This window comes from Oncorhynchus kisutch, linkage group LG10, assembly GCF_002021735.2.
Source record: "Oncorhynchus kisutch isolate 150728-3 linkage group LG10, Okis_V2, whole genome shotgun sequence".
Classification (NCBI taxonomy): domain Eukaryota; kingdom Metazoa; phylum Chordata; class Actinopteri; order Salmoniformes; family Salmonidae; genus Oncorhynchus; species Oncorhynchus kisutch.
The window spans coordinates 24504964-24528034 of record NC_034183.2 but is presented as its reverse complement, the minus strand read 5'-3'; the positions used below and the strand labels follow the sequence as shown (position 1 = coordinate 24528034).

Below are 23071 nucleotides of genomic sequence, written 5' to 3'. Positions count from 1 at the left end.
TAAGTAAAACCCCATTTGTAAATGTCCTTATTTTCAGAATCATCTCCTGTTGGAGGTTGAGAGCGGTGTTTTATTGTCTGTGATGTTTTTCATTTCAGAGTATGGTAGAGTCCATCAAGCACTGTATTGTATTGCTGCAGATTGCCAAGGTAAAAAGGGTTCATTTCTTTGACTGTTGCACAGGGGTAGGTAATATTTTTGGCTTGAGGGCCACATCAGGATTTCAAAATTCAGCGGAAGACTGAATTTTCTAACTGATTTGTTCGTTAAGAGCGAGCCAAGAAAAGGGCAGTTATTTGAAAACGTATAGATCCTTTATAATTTCAACATACTTTCTAACTAGTTTTAGATGTTCACGAGTGGCCTGGAGTGTTTTTTATTTTATTTAACCCAAATGAAAAAAACACTAAAACCCACAGGCCAGATCAAATGAGCAACCAACCGGCAAGCCGTATGTTGCCCACCCCTGGTGTTGGGGCTCTCATTGCATTACTGTCATGTCATTGTTGTGAGAACATCACGGTGCACTGCTTGTTTTAGCCATGCCAGTAGTTTTCCACTTGACTACAGCCTAGGTTGTAGTTTATTGTGGGCAGTTTCCTACATTCCATTAGGTTCCATTTTGAGATTTTGGAGAGGTGATCCTCTCACACTCGATCATCCTTGAGCTCATAATGCTTTTCTTGTGTTATGTTGGCATGAAGAATGCTGACTTTCTAAATTACTTAACTGGTTTCTTGAAAGAGAAGCTCTTGACAAGCTCACATCACCATTACATACAAACAATTGAGCCATCCTAAGTAACGTTTTCTTTTCAAAATTTTAAGGATCAAAGTAACGAACAGCAACACGCAAACGGACTGATAGTAAGTTTTGACGTTCTCTGTCCATAAGAAAAATCTAGATCAACCAAACCTATTCTTCTTTTCTGCTTAATTCACTCTGAACTATAGAAAAGAAGACAAATCAGATCTGGAACAATGCATGCCATTTGATAAATGGCTTTATCTGGTATATTGCTCTTTCCTTTGCCACTCCCCTTTTCCAGCTGAATGTCCTTAGCTTTTCTGTTGCTGATAATAGTTGGGTACTTTTCTCTTTACCCCTCATTTTAGACACATCATTCTGCTTCTTTTATGACATGCGTGTTTACGAGTGTGTGAGTGCGCTTATACCCTCCCCCCAACTCGCCATCGATTTCTCCTTACTGTGCATGCCTATTGAACCATCAAGGACTAATAGATGTCAACCCATCAAGGGCTGTTTACTGGCTTTACTCTCTTCCCATAGATGTTTTTAAGTCCGAATCCCATAGGATCAGCCCGCCAGGCACGTCTTGTGAGAGTAGTCTCTCTGGCCATTAGCGTTACACGTGTAGACCCTCTTCTAACCATGGCTTAAGCACTATATAGCTCTAACCCCTTTCTTCTACCTGCACTAGAGGCATCCTTCGCTGTTGATTTAATCTCTAGCTAGCGAGGCCACACTGGTTTGATTTGGTTCCACCACGATGGAGTGGCAACATTTCTGTAATTGGCTATAATTAGGAGTGACTGCCTTTACTTTCCAGAAGAAATCCTCTCCCAAATCTCACTCTGACCCCAGATCTAAAGGGCAGAGAGGACTTACTTTAATTCACTGCATGCCTTAATTTTTCTTGGCTAGTTTCATATTTCCACTTTCCTGGCTCTCTCAGCAGAGTAGTGTGACATCTTCCATTCTGCTCGGTGCCCACACTGAGCGTCAGACCACTCTCTTCTCCACCCTGTCTGTCATCCCTCAGCATGCTGCTCCCACCACACTGTTGTGTTCTGAGATTGTGGAGGTCCTGATGAATTCTGGCCTCTCCTCTAGTTTTTGCTGTTGACATAAAGCTATGGCAGGAGTGCACTTGGTATAGTGTGTACATTACAGAGATATCGGCCATAGAGAAATGTAGCTTGAGCATGTGGTTTTCACTTCACAGGATCATTTCAATAGGGGACGTTATGCCATCACATTCTGTAGTTAACTGGAATGTGTTTTGTCCGATTTTGCAGGGCTGCAACTATACTGGATAGTATTAGGTTACAGTAAGTGTTGTGATATAAGTAGGTAGATATTGATTAGGTAGAACTTAATTAACCAATATTTCCCGGAAGCAGAGTGAATGGTAATTGATCTTTCCAGTCATTAGCAGTGTGTATTTAATTTTTTCATGATAGTCTGCTCCGTGTTGTTGCATGAAGTATTACTACAGATTGCGTTCTAGAGCGATGTGAGTTGCAAATGTATCTTGTGTTTTAAGACTGGCACCGTTTTGTCTCGTCCTGTACAGAGCACCATCAACCCAGTGGATGGGATATTTCCGCCTCTGGATGCTTCTTTAGTCAATTTAGCCATGCCAACACAGACCACCCTCCCCACAGGTACAGTATACAGAGAGCCAGAAACACAATCTCATCTACAGTCCTATCAGAAAGATTTATCCATCAGAATTATAATACTCCTTTTGAGTCCACAAACTGATATTGCTGACATGGGGCTTTTTTAAATTTATTTTTTTACAAAAATGTTATTTCATGGACATAGAATAGCCTTGGATTGAATACTTTCAGATTTCTGTACCCGATGAATGTTTATTTCCTGAAACCACGTCTACAGTGCCACCTGGTGTGCTTGAATCTCTGATTCATCATGTCTACTTGGCCATGAACTTTTCCCAATGTAGAGCAATCAAAATTGGACACATCCGATTCCAAATCTTGACCCCATGTTGCCACAGTCTGGTGACATTTTCATTTTCACAGTCACAGGTTTATATTAGTCTGACTGCTTTGCAGTTTTTATGTGATTTGAAAAGCTTTCTCCCACCAGGTCTGTAATGACATTGTATCTGTTGCATCATAAAGCAGTGTTGTTCTAAAGCCAGAGCGTTCTCCTTTTTTTCTCTCATCGTCTTTCTTTCTGTAGATGGCTCTCAGATGTGTAAAGGAGAACAGCGGCCCTCCACTTTACCGGTGGGGGCTGTTGTCACGGTGATGGGCAGTCTGCAGACTCCGACCCCCAACAGCACAGGTCAGATGTCACCTCACTTTAGTGGTCAGGTCATCAACACTACTAGCAGCGGTACCGGACAAACATTGTGTTATGTACCGAACACTTGCATTTAGGGACTTGATTATCATGTCACAGTCACTGTTGTAGTGAAGGGTAAACCCATTCCCCCCCCCCCCAACTGTTTTCTCACCTTTTGCGGTAAAATGCATTAGAAGAATAGGAAATGTTACTTTTTTCACCGCGATCAGAGTTAACCAACCAATTTTTTTTGTACACTTTATTCCCTGGTCACAATCACCACACAAAAAAACTGCATTGATTATGTGTACATTTGTGAAACTCATCGGAGTACACAGACATTATGACATTTTCAATGGCATTTTTTCATTTACTCATATTTTCTAAAATGGGTTATTTTGGAGGGTCTTGCCTGTTTTCAATCCCGCTGATGCTGCTAAATAAATCCTATGCTGTGTACTAAGGAAGAAGCATGGGAACACGCATTGTACTGCAGGGGAGATTATGCAAGGAACAAACTCCTCATGGGAGTGTGGGAACGATGTGAGCAGACAGGGTGCCCATATGATCACTGACAAGAAAGACCTGACATGGAGCCTCTGTATTGTTGAGTTTAATGCAGTTATAATTGTTTATGTGCAAGAGTAAATAAACTCAACCCCCACATCTGTCTGTTTGTTTGTTTGTCTGTCTGTTTGGTTCAGGGAGTGGCCCCTCGGACCCCAGCAGTAGCGGTGCCTCTCCCAGTCACATGACCATCCCCTCCCACTCGGTCCCTGACTTCTCCTACTCCAGCAGCGAAGACGAGTTCTACGACGCTGACGAGTTCTACCAGAACAGCACGTCTCCCAAGCACCTTCTAGAGTGAGTGTGTATACAGTCTTTATCATAAACCATCCATACCACAGTTAATGGGGTTTACAGGGACCAAGGACGGGGAGGGAGGTTGTCCACCTCACCACATACTCGCTCTTTACTTCATTATCATATAAGCTGATTGTGTTTTGCTGGAGGTGTGTTTATATCCTGGGCCTTTTATATATTTCCTGTCAGGTAATCAGTTCTTTCTTTTCATCTCTCCCTCCACCCTCTTCTCTGTCAGTTCTTCTCGGCCTCCTGCTGCCTTGCCTCACAGCAATGACGGAACAGTGCTGAAACGACCAGACACTAACGAGTCCCTCAACTCCTCCATGTCTAACGGCACCACTGATGCAGGTGATTCACACATGAACGCACACAAATCCACACACTCACATTGCCCTACTTGTCCACGCACGTGTCTACCCCAAACAAGAAGCTATTTTTATGGAACAACAACATCACACATTCTGTTCCTGTTCTATTTTGGTGGATGTTTTATTTAGTAACAGAAAGGAGGACATCAGGATGTCCTGTATCAGTGGTGTTTGGCCGACTGTAGGTGTTTTAAACTTTGCCTACCGTCTGCTCTGGTCAGATCAATTTGACAGCCATGATGACGAGGCGGAGGATCAGGGGGAGTCTGTGGAGGAGCACAAGAGTGTCATCATGCACCTGCTGTCCCAGGTGCGGCTGGGCATGGACCTCACCAAGGTAAAAGCTTTCCGTCTGTCCGTCCGTCTCTCGTCGTCTCTCTCTTGCTGATTGTTTTATTTTCTTTCTCTCAGGTGGTCCTGCCCACATTTATCTTGGAGAGGAGGTCTTTGCTGGAGATGTACGCTGACTTCTTTGCACATCCGGATTTGTTTGTCAGGTACACCACTTCAAACAGTCCCCCAAAATAACAACAACATTGCTTTTCAGAATCTCCCCATCATTTCCGGTGGAGCCACAACTTTTCCATCCAGTGGTGTGACAGCTGATGTTTTCATCCCCAGTATCGCAGATCAGCTGGAGCCCAAAGAGCGCATGGTGCAGGTGGTGAAGTGGTACATGTCAGCCTTCCATGCGGGGAGGAAAAGCTCAGTGGCCAAGAAGCCATACAACCCCATCCTGGGAGAGGTCTTCTTCTGCCACTGGGACCTGCCTTCAGAGAGCGAGGAGCCCACCGCAATGGTGAGCGTTGTACCACAGTAAAGGCTGACAACTTAAATTCATTTGATTTATATGCTGGTTTTTAGTAATACTATAATTAAGCAATAAGGCACGAGGAGTGGGTGTGGTCTATGGCCAATATACCACAGCTAAGGGCTGTTCTTAGGCATGGTGCCTGGATACAGCCCTTAGCCGTGGTATATTTGCCATATACCACAAACCCCCGAGGTGCCTTATTGCTATTATAAACTGGTTACCAATGTAATTAGAGCAGTACAATTAAATGTTTTATCACACCCGTGGTATACGGTCTAATATACCACGGCTGTCAGCCAATCAGCATTCAAGGCTCGACCCACCCAGTTTATAATCAATGTTATGTTTTGTGATACTGAGGCGCAAGTGTTTTTAATTTTTTCATCAAACCTTTACTAATAAATGAATGTTTACCCCCGACTCCTCCTCCCAATCCTCAGGAGCCATCGTCAGAGGGTCCGGTGCCATGGTCTTCAGCCAACAGTGTGTCTTTTGTAGCAGAGCAGGTCTCTCACCACCCCCCCAGTGAGTCCCCCCCCTCCCCTCATTCAATATTTTACCCAGCTGTCAGAGTACCAAAGCCATACATGTTAACTGTACTGTTGCTTTTCCTCTTCCTTGTAGTTTCTGCATTCTACGCAGAGTGTCTCAGAAACAAGATTCAGTTCAACGCCCACATTTGGACCAAGTCAAAGTTCTTAGGAATGTCAATTGGAGTGCACAATATTGGCCAGGGTAAGACATTGCTTCAAGCACTTAGGCTTTCTGTTAACTTCAAATATTTACCAACTACTATACATGGGAATACTTCTTTAGCTCACATAGTCCAAAACATTTCTCCTAATAAGATACAAAAAAATACCACACACTTACCACACGCTTCCTCATCTCTCCTCCAGGATGCGTGTCCTGTCTGGAACATGACGAGCACTACATACTCACCTTTCCCAATGGATATGGCAGGTAGGGTCATGCTTGAAGAGTAATTATAAACTGGGTAGTTCGAGCCCTGAATGCTGATTGGCTGACAGCCATGGTATATCAGACCGTATACCACAGGTATGACCAAACATGTATTTTTACTGCTCTAATTATGTTGCTAACCAGTTTATAATAGCAGTAAGGCACCTCAGAGGTTTGTGGCATCCAGGCACTCTGCGTTGCGTTGTGTAAAAGAACAGCCTTTACCTGTGGTATATTGGCCACATACCACACCCCCTCGGGCCTTATTGCTTAAATAACACACACTATCACAGTGTCTCAAGTTTGTGGTACTGGAAATAAAAGACCCATTTCAATTCCCAATAAAACAGAAATCCAGCACAGCACACACAATTTACTGTATATGTAAAGTGAGTGTGTATAAATGGGTATAAGTTGCTATGGGGCGGCAGGGTAGCCTAGTGGTTAGAGCATTGGACTAGTAACCGAAAGGTTGCAAGTTCAAATCCCCGAGCTGACAAGGTACAAAATCTGTCGTTCTGCCCCTGAACAGGCAGTTAACCCACTGTTCCTAGGCCGTCATTGAAAATAAGAATTTGTTCTTAACTGACTTGCCTAGTAAAATAAAAAAAATAAAAAATCTGGATTCCCTGACCTGACATGTAGTGAGGTGCTCCTTCTCTCTTTAGGTCGATCCTGACTGTCCCATGGGTGGAGTTGGGTGGAGAGTGTAACATCAACTGCTCCAAAACGGGATACAGTGCCAGCATCGTGTTTCACACTAAGCCCTTCTACGGTGGCAAGAAGCACAGGATCACCGCTGAGATCTTGTAAGGGGATTTTGTTATTTGTGCTCACAGCAGTATATATTTTTGGGGGTTGTTGATGTTAGTTAAATATTATAAATGTGTTTGTTTGCAGTCCTCCCAATGACAAGAAATCATTCTGCTCCATTGAAGGAGAGTGGAATGGAGTAATGTACGCTAAGTGGGCATCTGGGGTGAGTTCAGTTAAAACATTTGATCTCTGCTAGATATCAATGTGTTAATAGGGGATTCAGGAAAGGATTGTTGTTTTAAGGAAATTACTATGTTCCATGTTTTTAATCCCTGACCTCAACATGTTCTTACTGAAGGTTGACCTCGTACATAAAAAGCCATATAGAAAGTGTTACAATTTAATACACTTTCAACCCAAACTTTTTATCTCTTGAATTTGAATCCAGGAAAACTCCTTGTTCATTGACACAAAGAAAATGGGCTGTATCAAGAAGAAGGTGAGGAAGTTGGAGGACCAGCTGGAGTACGAGTCCCGCAGGTGAGAAGTCTCTATTCGTTTTATTATGGGCAGTAATAAGTGGCTGTTTTGTGTTCGGTCCATTCGCCTTTCTGTGGACTTGGGGGTCGTAGCTCCTGCCATGGCATCCAGTTTAATGTGACTCTCAATCCAGCCAGGCACAAAATTATCCGATTTAGCCATATTTAGTTTGGTCCGGAACCTCAAGTCACTGTTTGTCTTTGACCCTCAGCCTTTGGAAGGATGTGACGGTCAGTCTGAAGTCCAGAGACATCGATGCAGCAACGGAAGCCAAGCACAGGCTGGAGGAGAAGCAAAGGGGCGAGGCCAGGGAGAGGAAGGAGAATGAAATGCAGTGGGAAACTAGGGTGAGTGTGCCTGTTCTTATTACACATCTCCAGAGCCCTGACAGCAATATTAATAGCCACCCAGTCCATATCAAGGTTAATAGTTCACGGTCATGATGATTGTATTTATTTTGATGGAAAGTTTATGACTCATAGGGTGGAACGCTTGCTTGGAAAAATAGTTGTTAATTGCAAATGTGCCTTCAGAATGTATTCACACCCCTTGACTTTCTCCATATTTGTTGTGTTAAAAAGTGGGATTACAATGTACATAATTGTAATTTGTCAACGATCTACACAAAATCCTCTGTCAAAGTAGGAGATAATGTCTTGATTTAGTTAAGTATTCAACCCCCTGAGTCAATACATGTTAGAATCACCTTTGGCAGCGATTCCAGCTGTCAGTCTTTCTGGGTACATTTTTAAGAGCTTCCGCACCTGGATTGTGAAAAATTTGCCCATTTACTCCTTAAAAAATACTTCAAGCTCTGTCAAATTGGTTGTTGATCATTGCTATACAACCATTTTCATGTCTTGCAATAGATTTTCAAGCAGATTTAAGTCAAAACTGTAACTGGATCACTCTGGAACATTCCCTGTCCTCTTGGTAATCAACTCCAGTGTAGATTTGGACTTGTGTTTTAGGTTATTGTCCTGCTGAAAGGTGAAATTATCTCCCTGTGTCTGGTGGAAAGCAGACTGAACCAGGTTTTCCTCTAGGATTCTGCGTAGCTCCGTTCCATTTCTTTTTTACCCTGAAAAGCTCCACAGTCCTTAAAGATTACAAGTATACCCATAACATAATGCAGCCACTATGCTTGACAATATGGAGAGTGGTACTAATGTGTTGTATTGGATTTGCCCCAAACATAACACAAAAGTTTAATGCTTTGCCACATTTTTTTATAGGATTATTTTAATGCGTTGTTGCAAACAGGATGCATGTTTTGGAATATTTTTTTAACTGTACAGGCTTAATTTTTTCACTCTGTCAATTAGGTTAGTATTGTGGAGTAACTACACTTTTTTTTCACCTTTCATTTAACCAGGTAAGCTAGTTGAGAACAAGTTCTCATTTACAACTGCCTGGCCAAGATAAAGCAAAGGAGTGTGACAGAAACAACAACAGAGTTACACATGGAATAAACAAGTGTACAGTCAATAACACAATAGAAAAAAAGACTCTATATACAGTGTGTGCAAATGGCGTGAGGAGGTAGGCAATAAATAGGCCATAGTAGCGAAGTAATTTCAATTTAGCAGGTTAACAATGGAGTGATAGATGAGCAGATGATGGTGTGTAAGTAGTGATACTGGTGTGCAAAAGAGCAGCAAAGTAAATAAAAACAATATGGGGGATGAGGTAGGTAGATTGGGTGGGCTATTTACAGATGGACTATGTACGTCTGCAGCGATCAGTTGGCTGCTCAGATAGCCGATGTTTAAAATTAGTGAGGGAAATTGAAGTCTCCAGCTTCAGCGATTTTTGCCATTCGTTCTCGTCACTGGCAGCAGAGAACTGGAAGGAAAGGCGGCCAAATAAGGTGTTGTTGATCCATCCTCGGTTTTCTCCAACCACAGCCATTAATCTCTAACTATTTTAGTCACCATTGGCCTCCTGCTGAAATCCCTGAGCGGGTTTTCTTCCTCTATGGCAACTAAATTAGGGAGGACGCCTGTATCTTTGTAGTGCCTGGGTGTATTGATACACCATCCAAAGTGTAATTAATAACTTCACCATGCTCAAAGGTATATTTAATGTCTGTTTTTTTTTTTAAACCTATCTACCAATGGGTAGGCGCCCTTCTTTGCGTGGCATTGAAAACCTCCCTGGTTCTTTATGGTTGAATCTGTGTTTGAAATTCACTGCTTGACTGAGGGACCTTACAATGATCTGTATGTGTGGGGTACAGAGAGGAGGAAGTCATTTAAAAATGGTTATTGCACACACAGTGAGCCCATGCAACTCACTCATTTTTACTCCTGAACTTATTTAGGGTTGCCATAACAAAGGGGTTGAATACTTATTGACTCAAGACATTTCAGCTATTCATTTGTAATTCATTTGGAAAAACATCATTCCACTTTGACATTATGCGGTGTTGTGTGTAGGCCAGTGATGGGAAAAGAAAAATCACAATTAAATCCATTTTAAATTCAGGCTGTAACACAACAAATGGTGGAGAAGTCAAGGGGTGTGAGTACTTTCTGAAGGCGCTGTGACTTTTGGATTTTTATAAGCACTATTGTAGTCCCCTCTGATTGTCTCCATGTTTCCTCCCTGTAGTTGTTCCATGAGGATGGGGAGTGCTGGGTCTACGATGAGCCTCTACTGAAAAGAACTGGATCACAGAGGCACTGAGGCCAAAGATGCAGATCTTGGAGTCTTAATAAGAACTCTTTTGCAAACCACTTCTTATCCAAGCCTTGGAATGACTGATGATTGAACATGATCACAGCTTTGCATTTTCAAAGTTATAATTTAATGAAATCAAGAAGAAACATCTACAATGTAAAAAATAATAACCGTTGTTTTGCCAAACCCACATCCTCCACCTCCATCCCCTGAACGACTAAAAAAAGCATGACAAAAACAGTACCAAAGCCCTTCGGCTACACAAACAAGTCCTCACAATCTTGCAGGAGGATCCCTCAAGGGTCTGTTCTTTTCCTCGAGGGGGCGGGTGTTTTGATCGAACAAACCTCGAAAAACAGCATTCTGTATCTCAGGGAAGCTGGTGACTGAGGAATGAATGGTGTACTTCCAGGAGTTAGACAGCCTTATGGTGGAATCACAAGGGGGATAACTTGGCTTGCCAACAACTAGCTACAGCTGTTTATATATAGATACTTATGATGAATGTATATATATTCTCTTTTTTTAAATTGTATTTCTCTTTCTTTCTGGCAGTAGTAAATATTTTAGGATATGAACTCTATGGCAATACATCAGGAATCTTTCCTTTCTACATTCGTGCCCTCTCAAGTTCGTTGATATTCTCTCCCCATGTACTAACTCCATCTAGTGCAGTGGTGTCAAACTCATTTTGTCCCGGGGGTCGCATTATGTCTTCAACGAGGTCCAGAGGGCCACATTGAAAATGTGTTATTTCCTCACCGTCATTTTTAAAATGTACATTTCTGATGCTCCCTGACTGTCTGGCTTTAATTTTGGGGATTTATTAGCGAGCTGGACACAGTCAAGAAACTGTATGTAGGTCCATTATCATTTCAACACAGTTTAGATTTATTTTAGTCATTTTAAAGTCTATTGAGGTTTTTTTCAATGCTAACACCTACGGGCTGGATTGGACTCCCACTCGGGCCAGATGTTTGACACCCCTGGATTAGTGTTTGTTTATCTGCTCAAGATGACCAGAAGAGGCACCCAAGACGTCTGCATTTGCAAGATAGACAAAGGTGGAGTCGAGGAAGAGGACTTGTCAACATGTTTATTATTTTCCCTTTTGGCATTTATGAACAAATGTATGTCTTTTGATTTGTTTTTCAGGTGATTGGGTAACATGCTAAGGCGCTTTAATGAGAGGTTTTATTGAGTGCTAAATTTGGTTGAGGGTACAAACTTTAATACCAGGTTAGATTATGTCCAGTGGTGGTGTTAAATAGGAGAGAATAATTGTCTTGTTTCTGCCTTTAATCGAAAGGTTCATTCCCCATTCAGTGCCACATCATTTTAAACTAAATAAGCAGATGTTTGGATAAGTACCTAAAAGAAAATCTCTATCTTTCACTTGAGCATATGAATCATATGACTGTGGATATTCTTCAGCGAACCCATTATGTGAAATATTGTGAGCTAAAGACAGATATATTCCTTTCCCCTCAGAAGGCTTTTTATCAGTAAGCAAGGCCAGGTAATACAGTACATGAATTGACATTTTGGTTATTGGAAAGGAATTGTGACCAAAACCATTTGTAGCGATAGAGCACATTCCTGCTGAATACACGCACGCAATGATTGCCTGTGGTGAAAAACTCAACAAGTTCACTTAACTGAAATGTAAAGGTGGAGGATCATCCTTTTATCTCTAAAGTAGATAAATACAGTATCTTCTAATATAATAGAATTTATAGAGGTTACAAACTCAAGCCATTTTTCTTTTCATGTTATGTCTTTGTAAATGAATATTGAATCAAGGCCTTGCCATACATTTCAGTATTGCTTCAAAAGAGCAATCGGAACAAAATGTATTTTTTATTTCCTTTGAATCATAACCATTGATTGTATTAGATTTTCATGTTTATTGATGCATAATATTAAATCTCCATGAGTTTACCGCTGTGGTGTTTGACATCCTTCATTGAAAAAGCTTGTGGCTGAAGCAGTACAAGTACATAAGTATACATTATAGTAATGAAACTCAAGTGGCATTATATCTGATATGATAGAAAGTAAATTATACTCATAGTATTTGAGTATCTATTCAGATTATAAGTGATATGAAATTAGCTGTTCTGTGACCAAAGCCTTGTTCACACTGCAGGCCTTAATGCTCAAATCAGTTTTGTTTTCTAATACTGACTGTCCAAACAGCAAGTTACAAGTGACCAAATTGGATTGGTGTGTTCAGACAGCAGTCATTTGCTGACATGGCTAAGCTAGTTGTCATAGTAAGGATGGGTGTTTGCACAGTGGTGTAGGCTGATTGGTGGTGCTCGTGCTTCTTATCACTCAGAAGTTATGTAGCATGCTGAGGTGACAACAATTACCTGCCATGGATATTTCCCAGTTGCCTTGAATGTTCAAAATCATAGTGTAAGAACACTTTTTTTTTTTTAAGCCTCAATGGATAAGAAGATCCAACTTAATTTTTGTCTAGCCACAACAGTTGACTAGTTAGCTTGGTAGCTGTTTAGCTTTATAGCACATTCACTGATTTGTTTGTAAACAATTAAGCTAGTTAGCTACCACATGTTATTGTCAAACTGTCAACAGAGTAGCTAGCAAGCAACAAGATATGCCAAATAATAGTCCAAAAACCACTTGCAGGCAAATAAATCAGATTTGACCATTTGACACGTCACAGGAATCAGATTTAATTCTGACTTCAAACCTCCTACGAAGGTGGTTTGAAATGTGGCTTGAAATATCCTATTGCTTTTTGGCTGTTCAGACTGCAGGAAAAAGACCAGATTTGAATCAGAAATGCAAATAAATAGGATTTGAGTCATTTCAAACTGTCAATGTGAACACGGCTTAGTCTACAATGAGATCAACATGTAGCGCATACCAAAGGTGAATCTCAAAAGTGGCTTTTTCTCTCGCCTCCATCTTCACTAATTGAAAAAAAATGAACCGCTGTAAGACATATAGTGAATCCTTTTTGCTTGCTTTCACCTGTCCTTTTTGCTTTCAAATCAGTGCAGGTGGAGGAAATAAGGAGAAGAATCCACTGTACCATTGAAATGCACCCAGGTGTGGAAAAAAATGCAGGTGTATCATAGCCACTTTATAGAGCACATTATTTATAGAGCATATTAAATAGTCTTTGCTTGTATCCATCGCAATTTGTGGACGTGGTTTGGTCTTGATCATACTAAAATGCAGCAGAGATTGTATTTTTGGTCAGAAAATAAATGTTGGCTAAACTTCTCAAGTGTTTTCTGGTTCTGCTTTAATTTACCACATTTTTTACTGGGTCTTACACTAAAATGTTCTCGTATTTTTGTGCAACCCATACCTCATCAGTACGACCCAGTAGCCAATGAGAATAGAGATAAATAGTAACGCGTCTTTTTGTAAGCACTAACTCCGCCATGGTTCGTGTTTGGATAAACGCCGAAAATAAGGTCTGTGGTCAACACAGGTTTAGGAGATCTTATACGTTTTGTCCTGTAAGATCATTTTCATTAGTTAACGTCAATGTTTGTGAAATTTGAATTAATTCATGTAATTTTTTTAAATGCACGGAAATGCTTCATAATTCATAAAGGTCAAGTTAACTGACTGCTATTATATCATAGAAGAAAACGTAAAAGATCTAATAAGCCTGTGTTCACCTCAGACCTTATGTTCGTTGTTATTCCAAAACATTATTTCCCCATTCATTTTTCCAATAGCTGAACGAAACACGGGTAACTCGTTTCCGTGTTTTAGGACTACAAGCTGACGAGCTCTTGTGCTAAAACAGATCACACGTTTTCATTGGTTGAGGTGCATTCCACCACGCTCGACACAAGACAGGAAGAGGCGAAGAAAGAGCGATAACTCGCCCCAAAATCAGTATTTTCAACAGGTGGCGTTTTTTCCAGCTCACCCAAGCGAGTCGTTTTTGTGTGGAGGTCAATACTGTGTCTGATTTGATCAACAAAGTAATGGCTTATTTGCATCGTGAGGTTTATTTAATCGAATATACGTTTTGTAATGCCTAGGTTGTTACGAGTGTACTGATTTAAGGACACGTGACATCCCGGAAATGTTGAGAAAAAAACACTTTATATCGAAGTTGTGCCTGTTAGTACTATCCGGAATCATTGGGACGTCCCTACCCTAACCATAACCCTTAAACAACATGTACCTTTACCATTTTAAACGTCAACGTCAGTGGGGGTAGGGACGCCCCAATAACCTGTATTTAACTAGGAGAAGCCCATTGATCCCAGTCTATTTTTCAAGGGAGACCTGGCCAAGAGGGTAGCAACAATCAAATACATTACGGAATTAAAACATAGAACAATACAATACGACAACATGATCCAGCCTAAAAAAGCATTTACACTCCTCTGTAACAGAGTCTCCCATCAAAAATGTAAATTCATTATTTGGCACTAACATATCTAGATGAAGCATGGATTGCAGACTATTCCATGCATCTGGTGCACAGGACGAGAAGGCAGTCTTGCCTAATACTGTAAATGTCCTGGGGACTTTAAGTAGCAACCACCTAGCAGACCGGGTATGGTAACTGTTGCTGGTGAAGGAGACCAGACTACAGAGGTAAAGAGGGAGTTTACCCAAAAGGGCTTCGTAGATGAACACATAAATGTAGCCCAAAAATGCAAAGATAACCTGCCTAAATAACGTTGGTAGTCATGAAGTGCTTTGAACGGTTGGTCATGGCTCACATCAACACTATCATCCCGGAAACCCTAGAGTAAACCCACTTGGTCCCCCCCTGTACTCCCTGGTCACCCACGTCTGCGTGGCCAAGCACGACTCCAACACCATCATTTAATTTGCTGACGACACAACAGTGGTATGCCTGATCACCAACAACGATGAGACAGCCTAAAGGGAGGAGTCTAGGTCCAAAAGGCCCCTTAACAGCTAAGACTGCTGAACAATTTATCAAATGGCCACCCTGACTATTTGTTTTTACACTGCTGCTATTTGCTGTTTATTATCTGTGCATAGTCACGTTATCCCTACCTACATGTACAAATGACCTCGACTAACCTGTACCCCTGCACATTGACTCGGTACCGGTACCCCCTGTATATAGCCTAGTAATTATTATGTCATCTTATTGTGTTACGTTTTATTATATATTTTTAACTTTAGTTTACTTAGCAAATATTTTCTTAACTCTATTTCTTGAACTGCATTGTTGGTTAAGGGCTTGTAAGTAAGCATTTCACAGTAAAGTCTACCTGTTGTACCCTGCGCATGTGACAAAAACTATTTGATTTGATTTCTGCGCATATAAAGTGAGGTCCAACCCAACATTTGGTACAAGGTGCAATGGTGGGTGAGTGATATGGCATTTGTAATAAAGCGCAAAAATGCATGATAAGCAGAGTCCAGTCTCTGTAAAAAAAGAGGAGGCTGCATAAAGCAAGTCACCATAATCAATTACAGAGAGAAAAGTGGCCTGAACAAGCTTCTTTCTATCCATAAACGGGAAGCAAGCCTTATTACAAAAATAAAAAACAATTTCAATGTAATCTTACTCAAGATTATCCATATGAACTTTAAAGGACAACTTGTCATCCAGTTTTTGTCAAATGAACGTCTAAAAATGACATTTGTAGTATTTTTGCTAACCCTTGCCCTTTTCCTAACCGAATTTCCCTTACCTGCTGCGTACATTCTCCTAAACTGCTACGAAAAATCAAATCTAACGTTAATTTGAGAGAAAAAAAAAAAGATTCCTTCTAGCGGTGGGTTTACGAACACCGCATTGACTGTTTGGAAAGCCTGCGCGCAAATGAAAAAGTGTGGTGGGTGGGTTCGACCCGCCCCCAACTAACCGTTCCGTGTGCCGCCGCGAGGGGCTTCCCCCCCCCAAAAAATCGTGTTTGGCCAATCACAGAAGAAGATACTGACTTTTCCCATAAACCAATGCGAATACATTCCATATAAATTCAGCCTCCACCCTTTCATCCGTCTCCTTCTCCTCTCCGATCCTGAAGAAAGGTAAGATGTTTGTCTTGCAGTTTCTAGTACAAGGTTATGTATTTAATGCAGATGCTTTCAGTCATGTATCAATTTGTATTTACCGTCATAGTTTAGTCATGTCTGGTAAATTTGTCATAATCTTGCGAAATAACCTAGCTAGTTCGTGTTGCGCTCGCTAGCTTTAGTTAGCAGGCTTAACTCCACCACGTGTCACGTGTGGTGAACAAGTTCTCTCCCTTCACTCGAGCACAACTATCTTCTAGGACAGGGCTACCTTACTCCAGTCCTGAAGTACCCCCCCCCCCCACTACAGGCTATATTGTAGCTCTGGAAAAATCACCATTTAACTCATTCAGGGCCTCGTTAGTTAATGTAGTATTCTGTTGGCGGGTACTCGAGGATCGAGTTGGGAACCAGGAAACAAGTAAACTCACCTTTTAATATCGGGAGCCTAACATTAACTACAACGCAGTCAACGAGTACCCCGGCAAGCTGGGCCTCCCTTTCTTACATGATGAAATAAGTGTTGGTAGGGACATCTGAGTTGCATTGATGAAACGCCAACCATTCTGACTTGGATCATACTTAATTACCTAGTGTCACTATTACTGCACTGTCCTAGTTATTCAATTGACGTTATATCAAAGGACAGTTTTTGCAGATCTGATTGTGTTTCGCAGGTATTGCTGAGAAGCAAAGCACAAGTTGGAAGATTCAAAATGAGGTATGCATGATCATTAGTGTTACCCTACATCCACTTGTTAAATCGAAGAATTTGAGCCATGTGCCACTGATGATTCCATTTGCTACTCTTGATCTGTCTGGATGATGAATCTGCAACCACCAATTGCATGTTCTGAGGCACAGCACGTTGTTTGCTTTACCTGTGAAGGTATTTTGAAGTATAATTTTACATTTATTCCTTTACAGCTGCAGACAAGTTGTGGCATTGGGTATGTTCAATGTATTTCATAGGCGTTTCAGTGCCTTGTACTGTAAATGATGATTGTTTAAAAAATAACATTGGGAATCTCTCTGAAAAATAATGAAATAAATATTTTTACTGATGCAGTGCAGCTGCTTTCAAAGAAGCCAGTCCTGTCTCCTGAGATATAAATGATGGCTTTATTTCTTATCTGCAGATGGTCTACTCTGGGAATGCCAATATCTGAAACTGTTGCCGTGGTAAGCTACTACACTTTGCACTCGAACAGGAGCAATGATATTTTATCATGTTTTACCTTTATTTAACAAGGCAAGTCATTTGAGAACTAATTCTTAATTTCAATGACTGCCTAGGTGCAGTGGGTTAAACTGACTGTTCAGGGGCAGAAAGATATTTGTACCGTGTCAGCTCGGATATGAACTTACAACCTTTCGGTTACTAGTCCAATGCTCTAGGCTACCCATGTGATACAATGAATGCGTAGGTCAGCAGATGCACCATGAAGAATAAGCAGCTTTGCTGTTCGCTCCTATCTGTATCCATTTTAGTAGGTTCAACTCGCTACATGAAATTCATGTGACCTTTCCTTTTTCAGAAGTGAATGGAAATGAGTCATGTGACTGAAACAAAGGTAGGTTGCTTTGTTTAATTAAGGCTTTATACTTGATACAATGATGACAGCATAGTTCAGCTGATACTCTATGATGAATATTCAGCATTGTCTTTCGCTCCTATCTGATGTATCCTTGACTTCAAAGCACATGTACCCTTTTTGCCTATGCAACCCTGACTGTATATCTTTGCAGAACTCTGACCTCATGCTGTGATGGGATCCTGGAGTCTCAAGTCTAGTTTCGCTGTTAATTTAGGGTAAGCGACAAAGTATCCAAATAAAATTGAAGGGTAACAGCAGTGCAATCTGAAAGGATGACATTGAATCAGGTCTCTGATCTCTTTGAGGACAATATTGTTACACACTCTGATTAGATTGAGGTTCTTTGATTTTCTTGGCTTGGAAACCTTGAGCAGTTTGATAAGACTCTGATCTCTATTCAGACCCAGTAGATGCAGAAAAAGGATTTGGTGTTGCAAGATGGCTGACTGAAGTGAGTTACATATGCTCTTTTGCATTTACAACTAAAGGATGACTTTGACATGGCTCTGGTTCAGTACATTGTTACACTCAGTTTCCAATTTGATTCCCTTTCCCATTGCATTTTGAGTGTTTGTCATTGTGATTTGTTATTTATTTGCAGGCGCAGTGGATACTGGCATAAAGGATTGGAACTAATGTAGAGCTGTCCCAGTCAGGTTGGTACACCTAGATTTGGATAATCCACTTAACTGGTTTCAGTGATGCTTACAAATGTCTGACCTGAATTGTTATGTGGACATTATCAAAACTGAGGAACCTGGAAGTGTATTGCATTGCCCATGATTGTAATTTGTCTAAATTAACTTAATCTCTCTCTAGGTGGCCAGTGAATTTACAACTGCCAGTGTAGCTTAGAATGAGGTAAGATTACGACATGTGCAGTTGCCTGTTATCAACCTATGATGAAGAGATTCTGCCAAATGATTTCTGTGATTATACCATACCGTTCCATTTATATCTGAGGTTTTTAAAGTGCGTTACTTAGTGTGTTTGTGAATGCATTTAGCTTAGTTCTCTGCCATTCTACAGAAATGATGACGCTATCAAGAGATGCAGTGGGGGACATCAATGATTTAAGACTACATTTCATCTTGGGTGGTTACTGATTTCTATCAATAAAATTTGTGCACTTATCCTTGTCTTGACTAATGTGTTAATTTAAGAATGTTTTATTAGATGGCTTATTGACTTTAATAAATCCTTCAAATAATAGTTGTTCGATTCCAGATCAAACTGCATATTTGCAAAAATACGCCAAATTTGATGTAGCGAACGTAAATAACGTTTAAAAATGAACGCCACAAAGGTGGGATAGAACTTTGTACGTAAGTAACAACGAATGTGAAAGTTGTGCCAATGCGCAAACGTCTTCCAAGTAATGGTTTTTGGCAACTAGAAGTAACTTGCCTAGCTACTGCTGGTAACGTTAACTGATTTGCTAGCATACAGCGTAAATTAAAGACATGCAATTGACTAAAACAAGTTTTTTTTTTATATATTTTTTTTTTGCTAAAACATAAGTACCCGCGCTACCGATGGTTCAACTGACGTCAAGAGTCCATTGTCCTAAGTGTTAGGGTTACGTAAATTCGAATCTGGTATCAGGGTAAATATAACAGTCACCGATAGTATACTGTTTACAAATTGTTTTTTGACATGTTTACAAATTGTTTTTGGATATAAATGGCAAATGTAACTTTCGTATATGCGGGCTCACTAATACCATGCGGGGCACAACAGGGAACTCACAGGGTGTATGTAAAAAAAAAATATATATATATTCTTATACTGTGAACATAGTTCCAACCCGTCTGACATCAGAGGCTGGGCGTGGTTTAAACTTGCTCAGCCTATCGCAGGCTGGTCCCCGCTTCTTGGAGTCCTCCCGTCGATTCTTGCTGTTCTGGTATCGCAGCCTAGTTATAACAGTTGCTCAGTTCCTGCTTATTGTGTTCAGTATTTTTCCATCAGTTAAACCTCTGACCCCCCCTATGCCTGCTTAACCACAACTTTGTAAGAGAGCAAGTCACACCATGTGCTCTATATTGTTACGTACAAACACAAGGACAAAGCATCTGCTGGGCTGTTATCTAGGTTTGCAACAAGCATGTTAAACACACAGGCAAGTAAATATAGCAAGCAGTTGCTTAATCATGATGCTCACGTGCACAAATGCATTAACTTAACACAGCCAACATCGGATAATATATAATCATGTGGTAATGGCTATAATGTAAAATGCAGAATCCCACGCAAGGGATGGGGTGTTTAACTTGCAGCCTTAGTAAAAATACAACGGGTAACCTTATCTAGCCCATTACTCTTAATACCTTTTACATGGACGTGAGTAGCTAGCTCATTACATACTGCATATTTTCCCGCAAAATGGCGGTTAGCTTGCTGCAATGTGTTTGGGCTCCCTAGTGGCTGTTTAAGGCATTGTAACTGCATCGATGCTAGAGGCGTCACCACACAAATGATCGGTTCCAGGCTGTATCTCAACTGGCCGTGATTGGGAGTCCATAGAGCGGCGCACAATTGGCCCAGCGTCGTTAGGGTTTGACCGGAGTAGGCCGTCATTGTACATTTTTAAAAAGATTGACTTCCCTGGTTAAAATACAAATTGAGCAATAAAGATTATGCACGTGCCATAAATAGCCAACAGTAGCTAGTTTAGTTTATCACTCAGGACCGCACATCAGATCACAGGACATTTGTTTACTCGATGAGCAGACTAATAGCCTTCGCATTAATTTTTGTACTCTACTGCGTTTTACTTAACGCTAGAACCGAAATTACTTGACAATCGTGTTGAACAGACCCATTACCAGGCTGACATTGCCATTATATTGAGTGACGGGACAATGCAGGGTTGAATTTGGCCCATGGGTGGCACTAACTGCCGGCCAAAGTGTTCTGAGCCCCCTCCCAAGAAGTCAATACATTTTTCTTGTTGGACAAAATATTTAAACACCAGGAAATATCACCTCCCAAATTGTTTTTATTGCAAAATTCTGTTCAAGTATTCCCATGCGTAGGAGGTACCTGATGGTATACAAATGAAAGCAAGATTTTAATGATTATTTTAGTCACATCTGTTAGGGATTCTTGCGGTCAATTTGCAGTCTACAAATGATGTGTAATTATATTTCGCCCGTTTTCTATTTAGATTTTCTATTCACCAGGATAGTGATACGGGGGGTCCAGGCAGCCCAACAAATTATACTGTGAAACAATTCCGTTTACGCTGTGCTGTGGTTTTTGGTTCGTTAACGTCACGTTTAATTTTTCTAAATTGCGCTGGCATTCTACACATGGTGTATTAAAAAAAACAATTGGGGGGGTTGGGCATGCTCGACATGGCCTTCCAGGATGCAATCAAAGGCACTAGATCTATGGACTCTCACTCCTGACACAATGCCAGTTTTTCCTCAGACTAAGGTGTTTGTCAATTATGTCCATTTTTGTTACCATTATCTTAAGCAGTTGAGATGACTCCACCACCCTAGCGTCCTCAGTGTAGCGCTTCCTTTTGATTTAGGTTGTTGCGTCAGATCGTTTGGCATAGTTCTGCTCAGAACCGATGTGGACCAACAGCCTCTCGCATGCCTTGCAGTCATGGAGGATTGGCTTTTTCTGCACCTCATGTGCAAGCCATCCGCTTACATCGCTCAGGATCTCATCCTTCAAACAATTACCATCTGCAGCCCCTTCGGCAGTGGTGATCTTTATTGGGGAAATAATATTTGTTACAAATTTGTTTGTGTTATATTGAAGTTGTTTCCCGTTCTAATTGCTGTAGGGTCACTGTCTGGAGCAGAGGGAAGATGCAACTGGCGATGTTCGGTGGATGATCTTCTGAGTTGGCCCGCATCATTAGGACTAAAGCCGGAAGCAAGAGGGGTAGGAGAAGTGGTGTCTTTGCTGTGGATTAGTAGGTCGTCATCTGGATCGGTCTGGCAGTTTGTGTTACTTGCACAAGTGAGGATGTTCGCAATTGAAGCACTTAAGTGCATCAGAAAACTATTTGGCAGAGGGGTTGAATCTGTTCCCACCTTTCCCCCTAATAACTGAGAACAGATTCTGGGAAGAAAAAAAATACATCTGAAACATTAGGATAAATGTTTGAAGTACCCTCTGATCTTTAACCTAATTTCCTTTTATGTTGTCATCTGCAGGTGAATGCAGGAGATGAAGAGGAAGGCCCAATAAAACATGACAGAACATTGGAGACTGAGCACCACCAACAACTAGCATAATGGGTGAGTGATTAAATGTAGAGGGCTGCGGGTCCTGACCGATCATTGCGGCGCGGTCAGCATCTTTAACGCTGCGGGTCCCATAGATTATTTGGAAATGGTCATCTTTCTGCTTTGTACGCCTTAGCCCTGTACTACATGTATTGGACCGGGGTTGGGACCTCTAATTAAATGCAAGACTCATGATTACCCTACATTAACAAACGTGATATTACATTACAACTTACCTCTAAACTGTCCTGATTAAGTTTGGCTGTGCACAGACATTTTAAAGCATTTTCCTCTGCTTCATTCGTTATTTTTAGGACACTCGGTAGGGTTAGTTTGAAGCCTTGCTGGCATGGTAGAGTAGTTCCTGACCTAAAAATACATTGGTTTATATTTTGGTTGTACCTTAAGGTTGCTGGTACCTTAATTGGGGAGGACTGACTCGTGGTAATGGTTGGAGTGAAATGGTATCAAATACATTAAACACATAGTTTCTATGTGTTCAATGCCATTCCATTGGTTCCGTTCCAGCCATTATTTTGAGCCGTCCTCCCCTAAGCAGCCTCCGCTGGTGAAATAGTGTGTTTAGAGGTCAGAATGGGAGTCCAAATAGTCCTGCATAACAGGAGAAATCTCTTGGTTTCTGCAAAGTGTGTCAGTGAGTGGGTCCTAGTCTAGTTTGAGGTGGAAGAAGCATGCCTTATTTAATGTATTTGTTTTAAATCAACTTAAATTTCCATGTTTCAATCCATTGTATTGCTTCCCGAAGGAAATCCAGCTTGAAGCTGTTCTCTTGTCTGAGAGCCCTCCATGGATTTCTATCCCAGCAAGATCTAGAAGGAAAAAGCATGTGTTGATCTGATAGAAATCACTGTGCAAGGTTTTAAACTGTGTAATACACCCTGTACTGATTGCATTTACATTTGATTGAACATACCTTGACTTCAGAATGTCAAACAGCTTGTTCATTTTTTTCAGTAACTGAGCTGTGCATTCCACCTCCGTAGGCAGTTAGCCTAGCTGCATCATAGTTTGCATCCCTTGAGTAAGTAAAGTATTCATTAGTACTACTACATCATGTTTTATGATGTAGCTTCTTTTCATGCCAACATGTATTAATATTTGTATAGTTATGTGTTGCAGCGGTCACTGCATCTCAGTGCAATAGTTGTC

The 23071-nt window shown here is 41.0% G+C and overlaps 1 protein-coding gene, 2 long non-coding RNA genes and 5 other non-coding genes across 17 annotated transcripts in view; all 8 read left to right on the top strand.

Moving 5' to 3' along the window:
- Positions 1-11988, top strand: part of LOC109897947 (oxysterol-binding protein-related protein 9-like) — a 33886-nt gene extending 21898 nt beyond the window's left edge. For 7 of the 10 annotated variants that reach the window (XM_020492627.2, XM_031833369.1, XM_031833372.1 and 4 more), the window contains 17 exons: positions 99-149; positions 828-866; positions 2318-2408; positions 2953-3057; positions 3762-3921; positions 4160-4272; positions 4514-4629; positions 4704-4789; positions 4914-5091; positions 5547-5631; positions 5731-5841; positions 6006-6069; positions 6738-6878; positions 6970-7048; positions 7274-7365; positions 7577-7712; positions 9979-11988. In XM_020492627.2, the coding sequence (XP_020348216.1) occupies positions 99-149; positions 828-866; positions 2318-2408; positions 2953-3057; positions 3762-3921; positions 4160-4272; positions 4514-4629; positions 4704-4789; positions 4914-5091; positions 5547-5631; positions 5731-5841; positions 6006-6069; positions 6738-6878; positions 6970-7048; positions 7274-7365; positions 7577-7712; positions 9979-10053 (1722 nt within the window). In that variant the 3' untranslated portion in view covers positions 10054-11988. The remainder of the gene's footprint in view (positions 1-98; positions 150-827; positions 867-2317; positions 2409-2952; positions 3058-3761; positions 3922-4159; positions 4273-4513; positions 4630-4703; positions 4790-4913; positions 5092-5546; positions 5632-5730; positions 5842-6005; positions 6070-6737; positions 6879-6969; positions 7049-7273; positions 7366-7576; positions 7713-9978) is intronic. The other 3 variants (XM_020492628.2, XM_031833370.1, XM_031833371.1) reach the window with 1 other exon arrangement.
- Positions 11989-16011: 4023 nt separating this feature from the next.
- On the top strand, positions 16012-18789 carry LOC109897946 (uncharacterized). Its single transcript, XR_002256294.2, has 10 exons — positions 16012-16068; positions 16731-16774; positions 16981-17003; positions 17193-17235; positions 17592-17627; positions 17803-17866; positions 18053-18102; positions 18253-18307; positions 18471-18512; positions 18681-18789. It is a non-coding gene; the product is annotated as an uncharacterized LOC109897946 (long non-coding RNA).
- LOC116376039 (small nucleolar RNA SNORD74) lies at positions 16554-16630 on the top strand. The gene has a single exon (XR_004211435.1). It is a non-coding gene; the product is annotated as a small nucleolar RNA SNORD74 (small nucleolar RNA).
- LOC116376013 (small nucleolar RNA SNORD79) lies at positions 17042-17124 on the top strand. The gene has a single exon (XR_004211412.1). It is a non-coding gene; the product is annotated as a small nucleolar RNA SNORD79 (small nucleolar RNA).
- On the top strand, positions 17660-17743 carry LOC116376041 (small nucleolar RNA snR60/Z15/Z230/Z193/J17). The gene has a single exon (XR_004211437.1). It is a non-coding gene; the product is annotated as a small nucleolar RNA snR60/Z15/Z230/Z193/J17 (small nucleolar RNA).
- Positions 18345-18407, top strand: LOC116376054 (small nucleolar RNA SNORD78). Its single transcript, XR_004211449.1, has one exon. It is a non-coding gene; the product is annotated as a small nucleolar RNA SNORD78 (small nucleolar RNA).
- LOC116376038 (small nucleolar RNA SNORD47) lies at positions 18546-18617 on the top strand. Its single transcript, XR_004211434.1, has one exon. It is a non-coding gene; the product is annotated as a small nucleolar RNA SNORD47 (small nucleolar RNA).
- Positions 18790-19468: 679 nt separating the features above from the next.
- Positions 19469-23071, top strand: LOC109897495 (uncharacterized). Its single transcript, XR_002256213.2, has 4 exons — positions 19469-21632; positions 21830-21913; positions 22877-22943; positions 23029-23071. It is a non-coding gene; the product is annotated as an uncharacterized LOC109897495 (long non-coding RNA).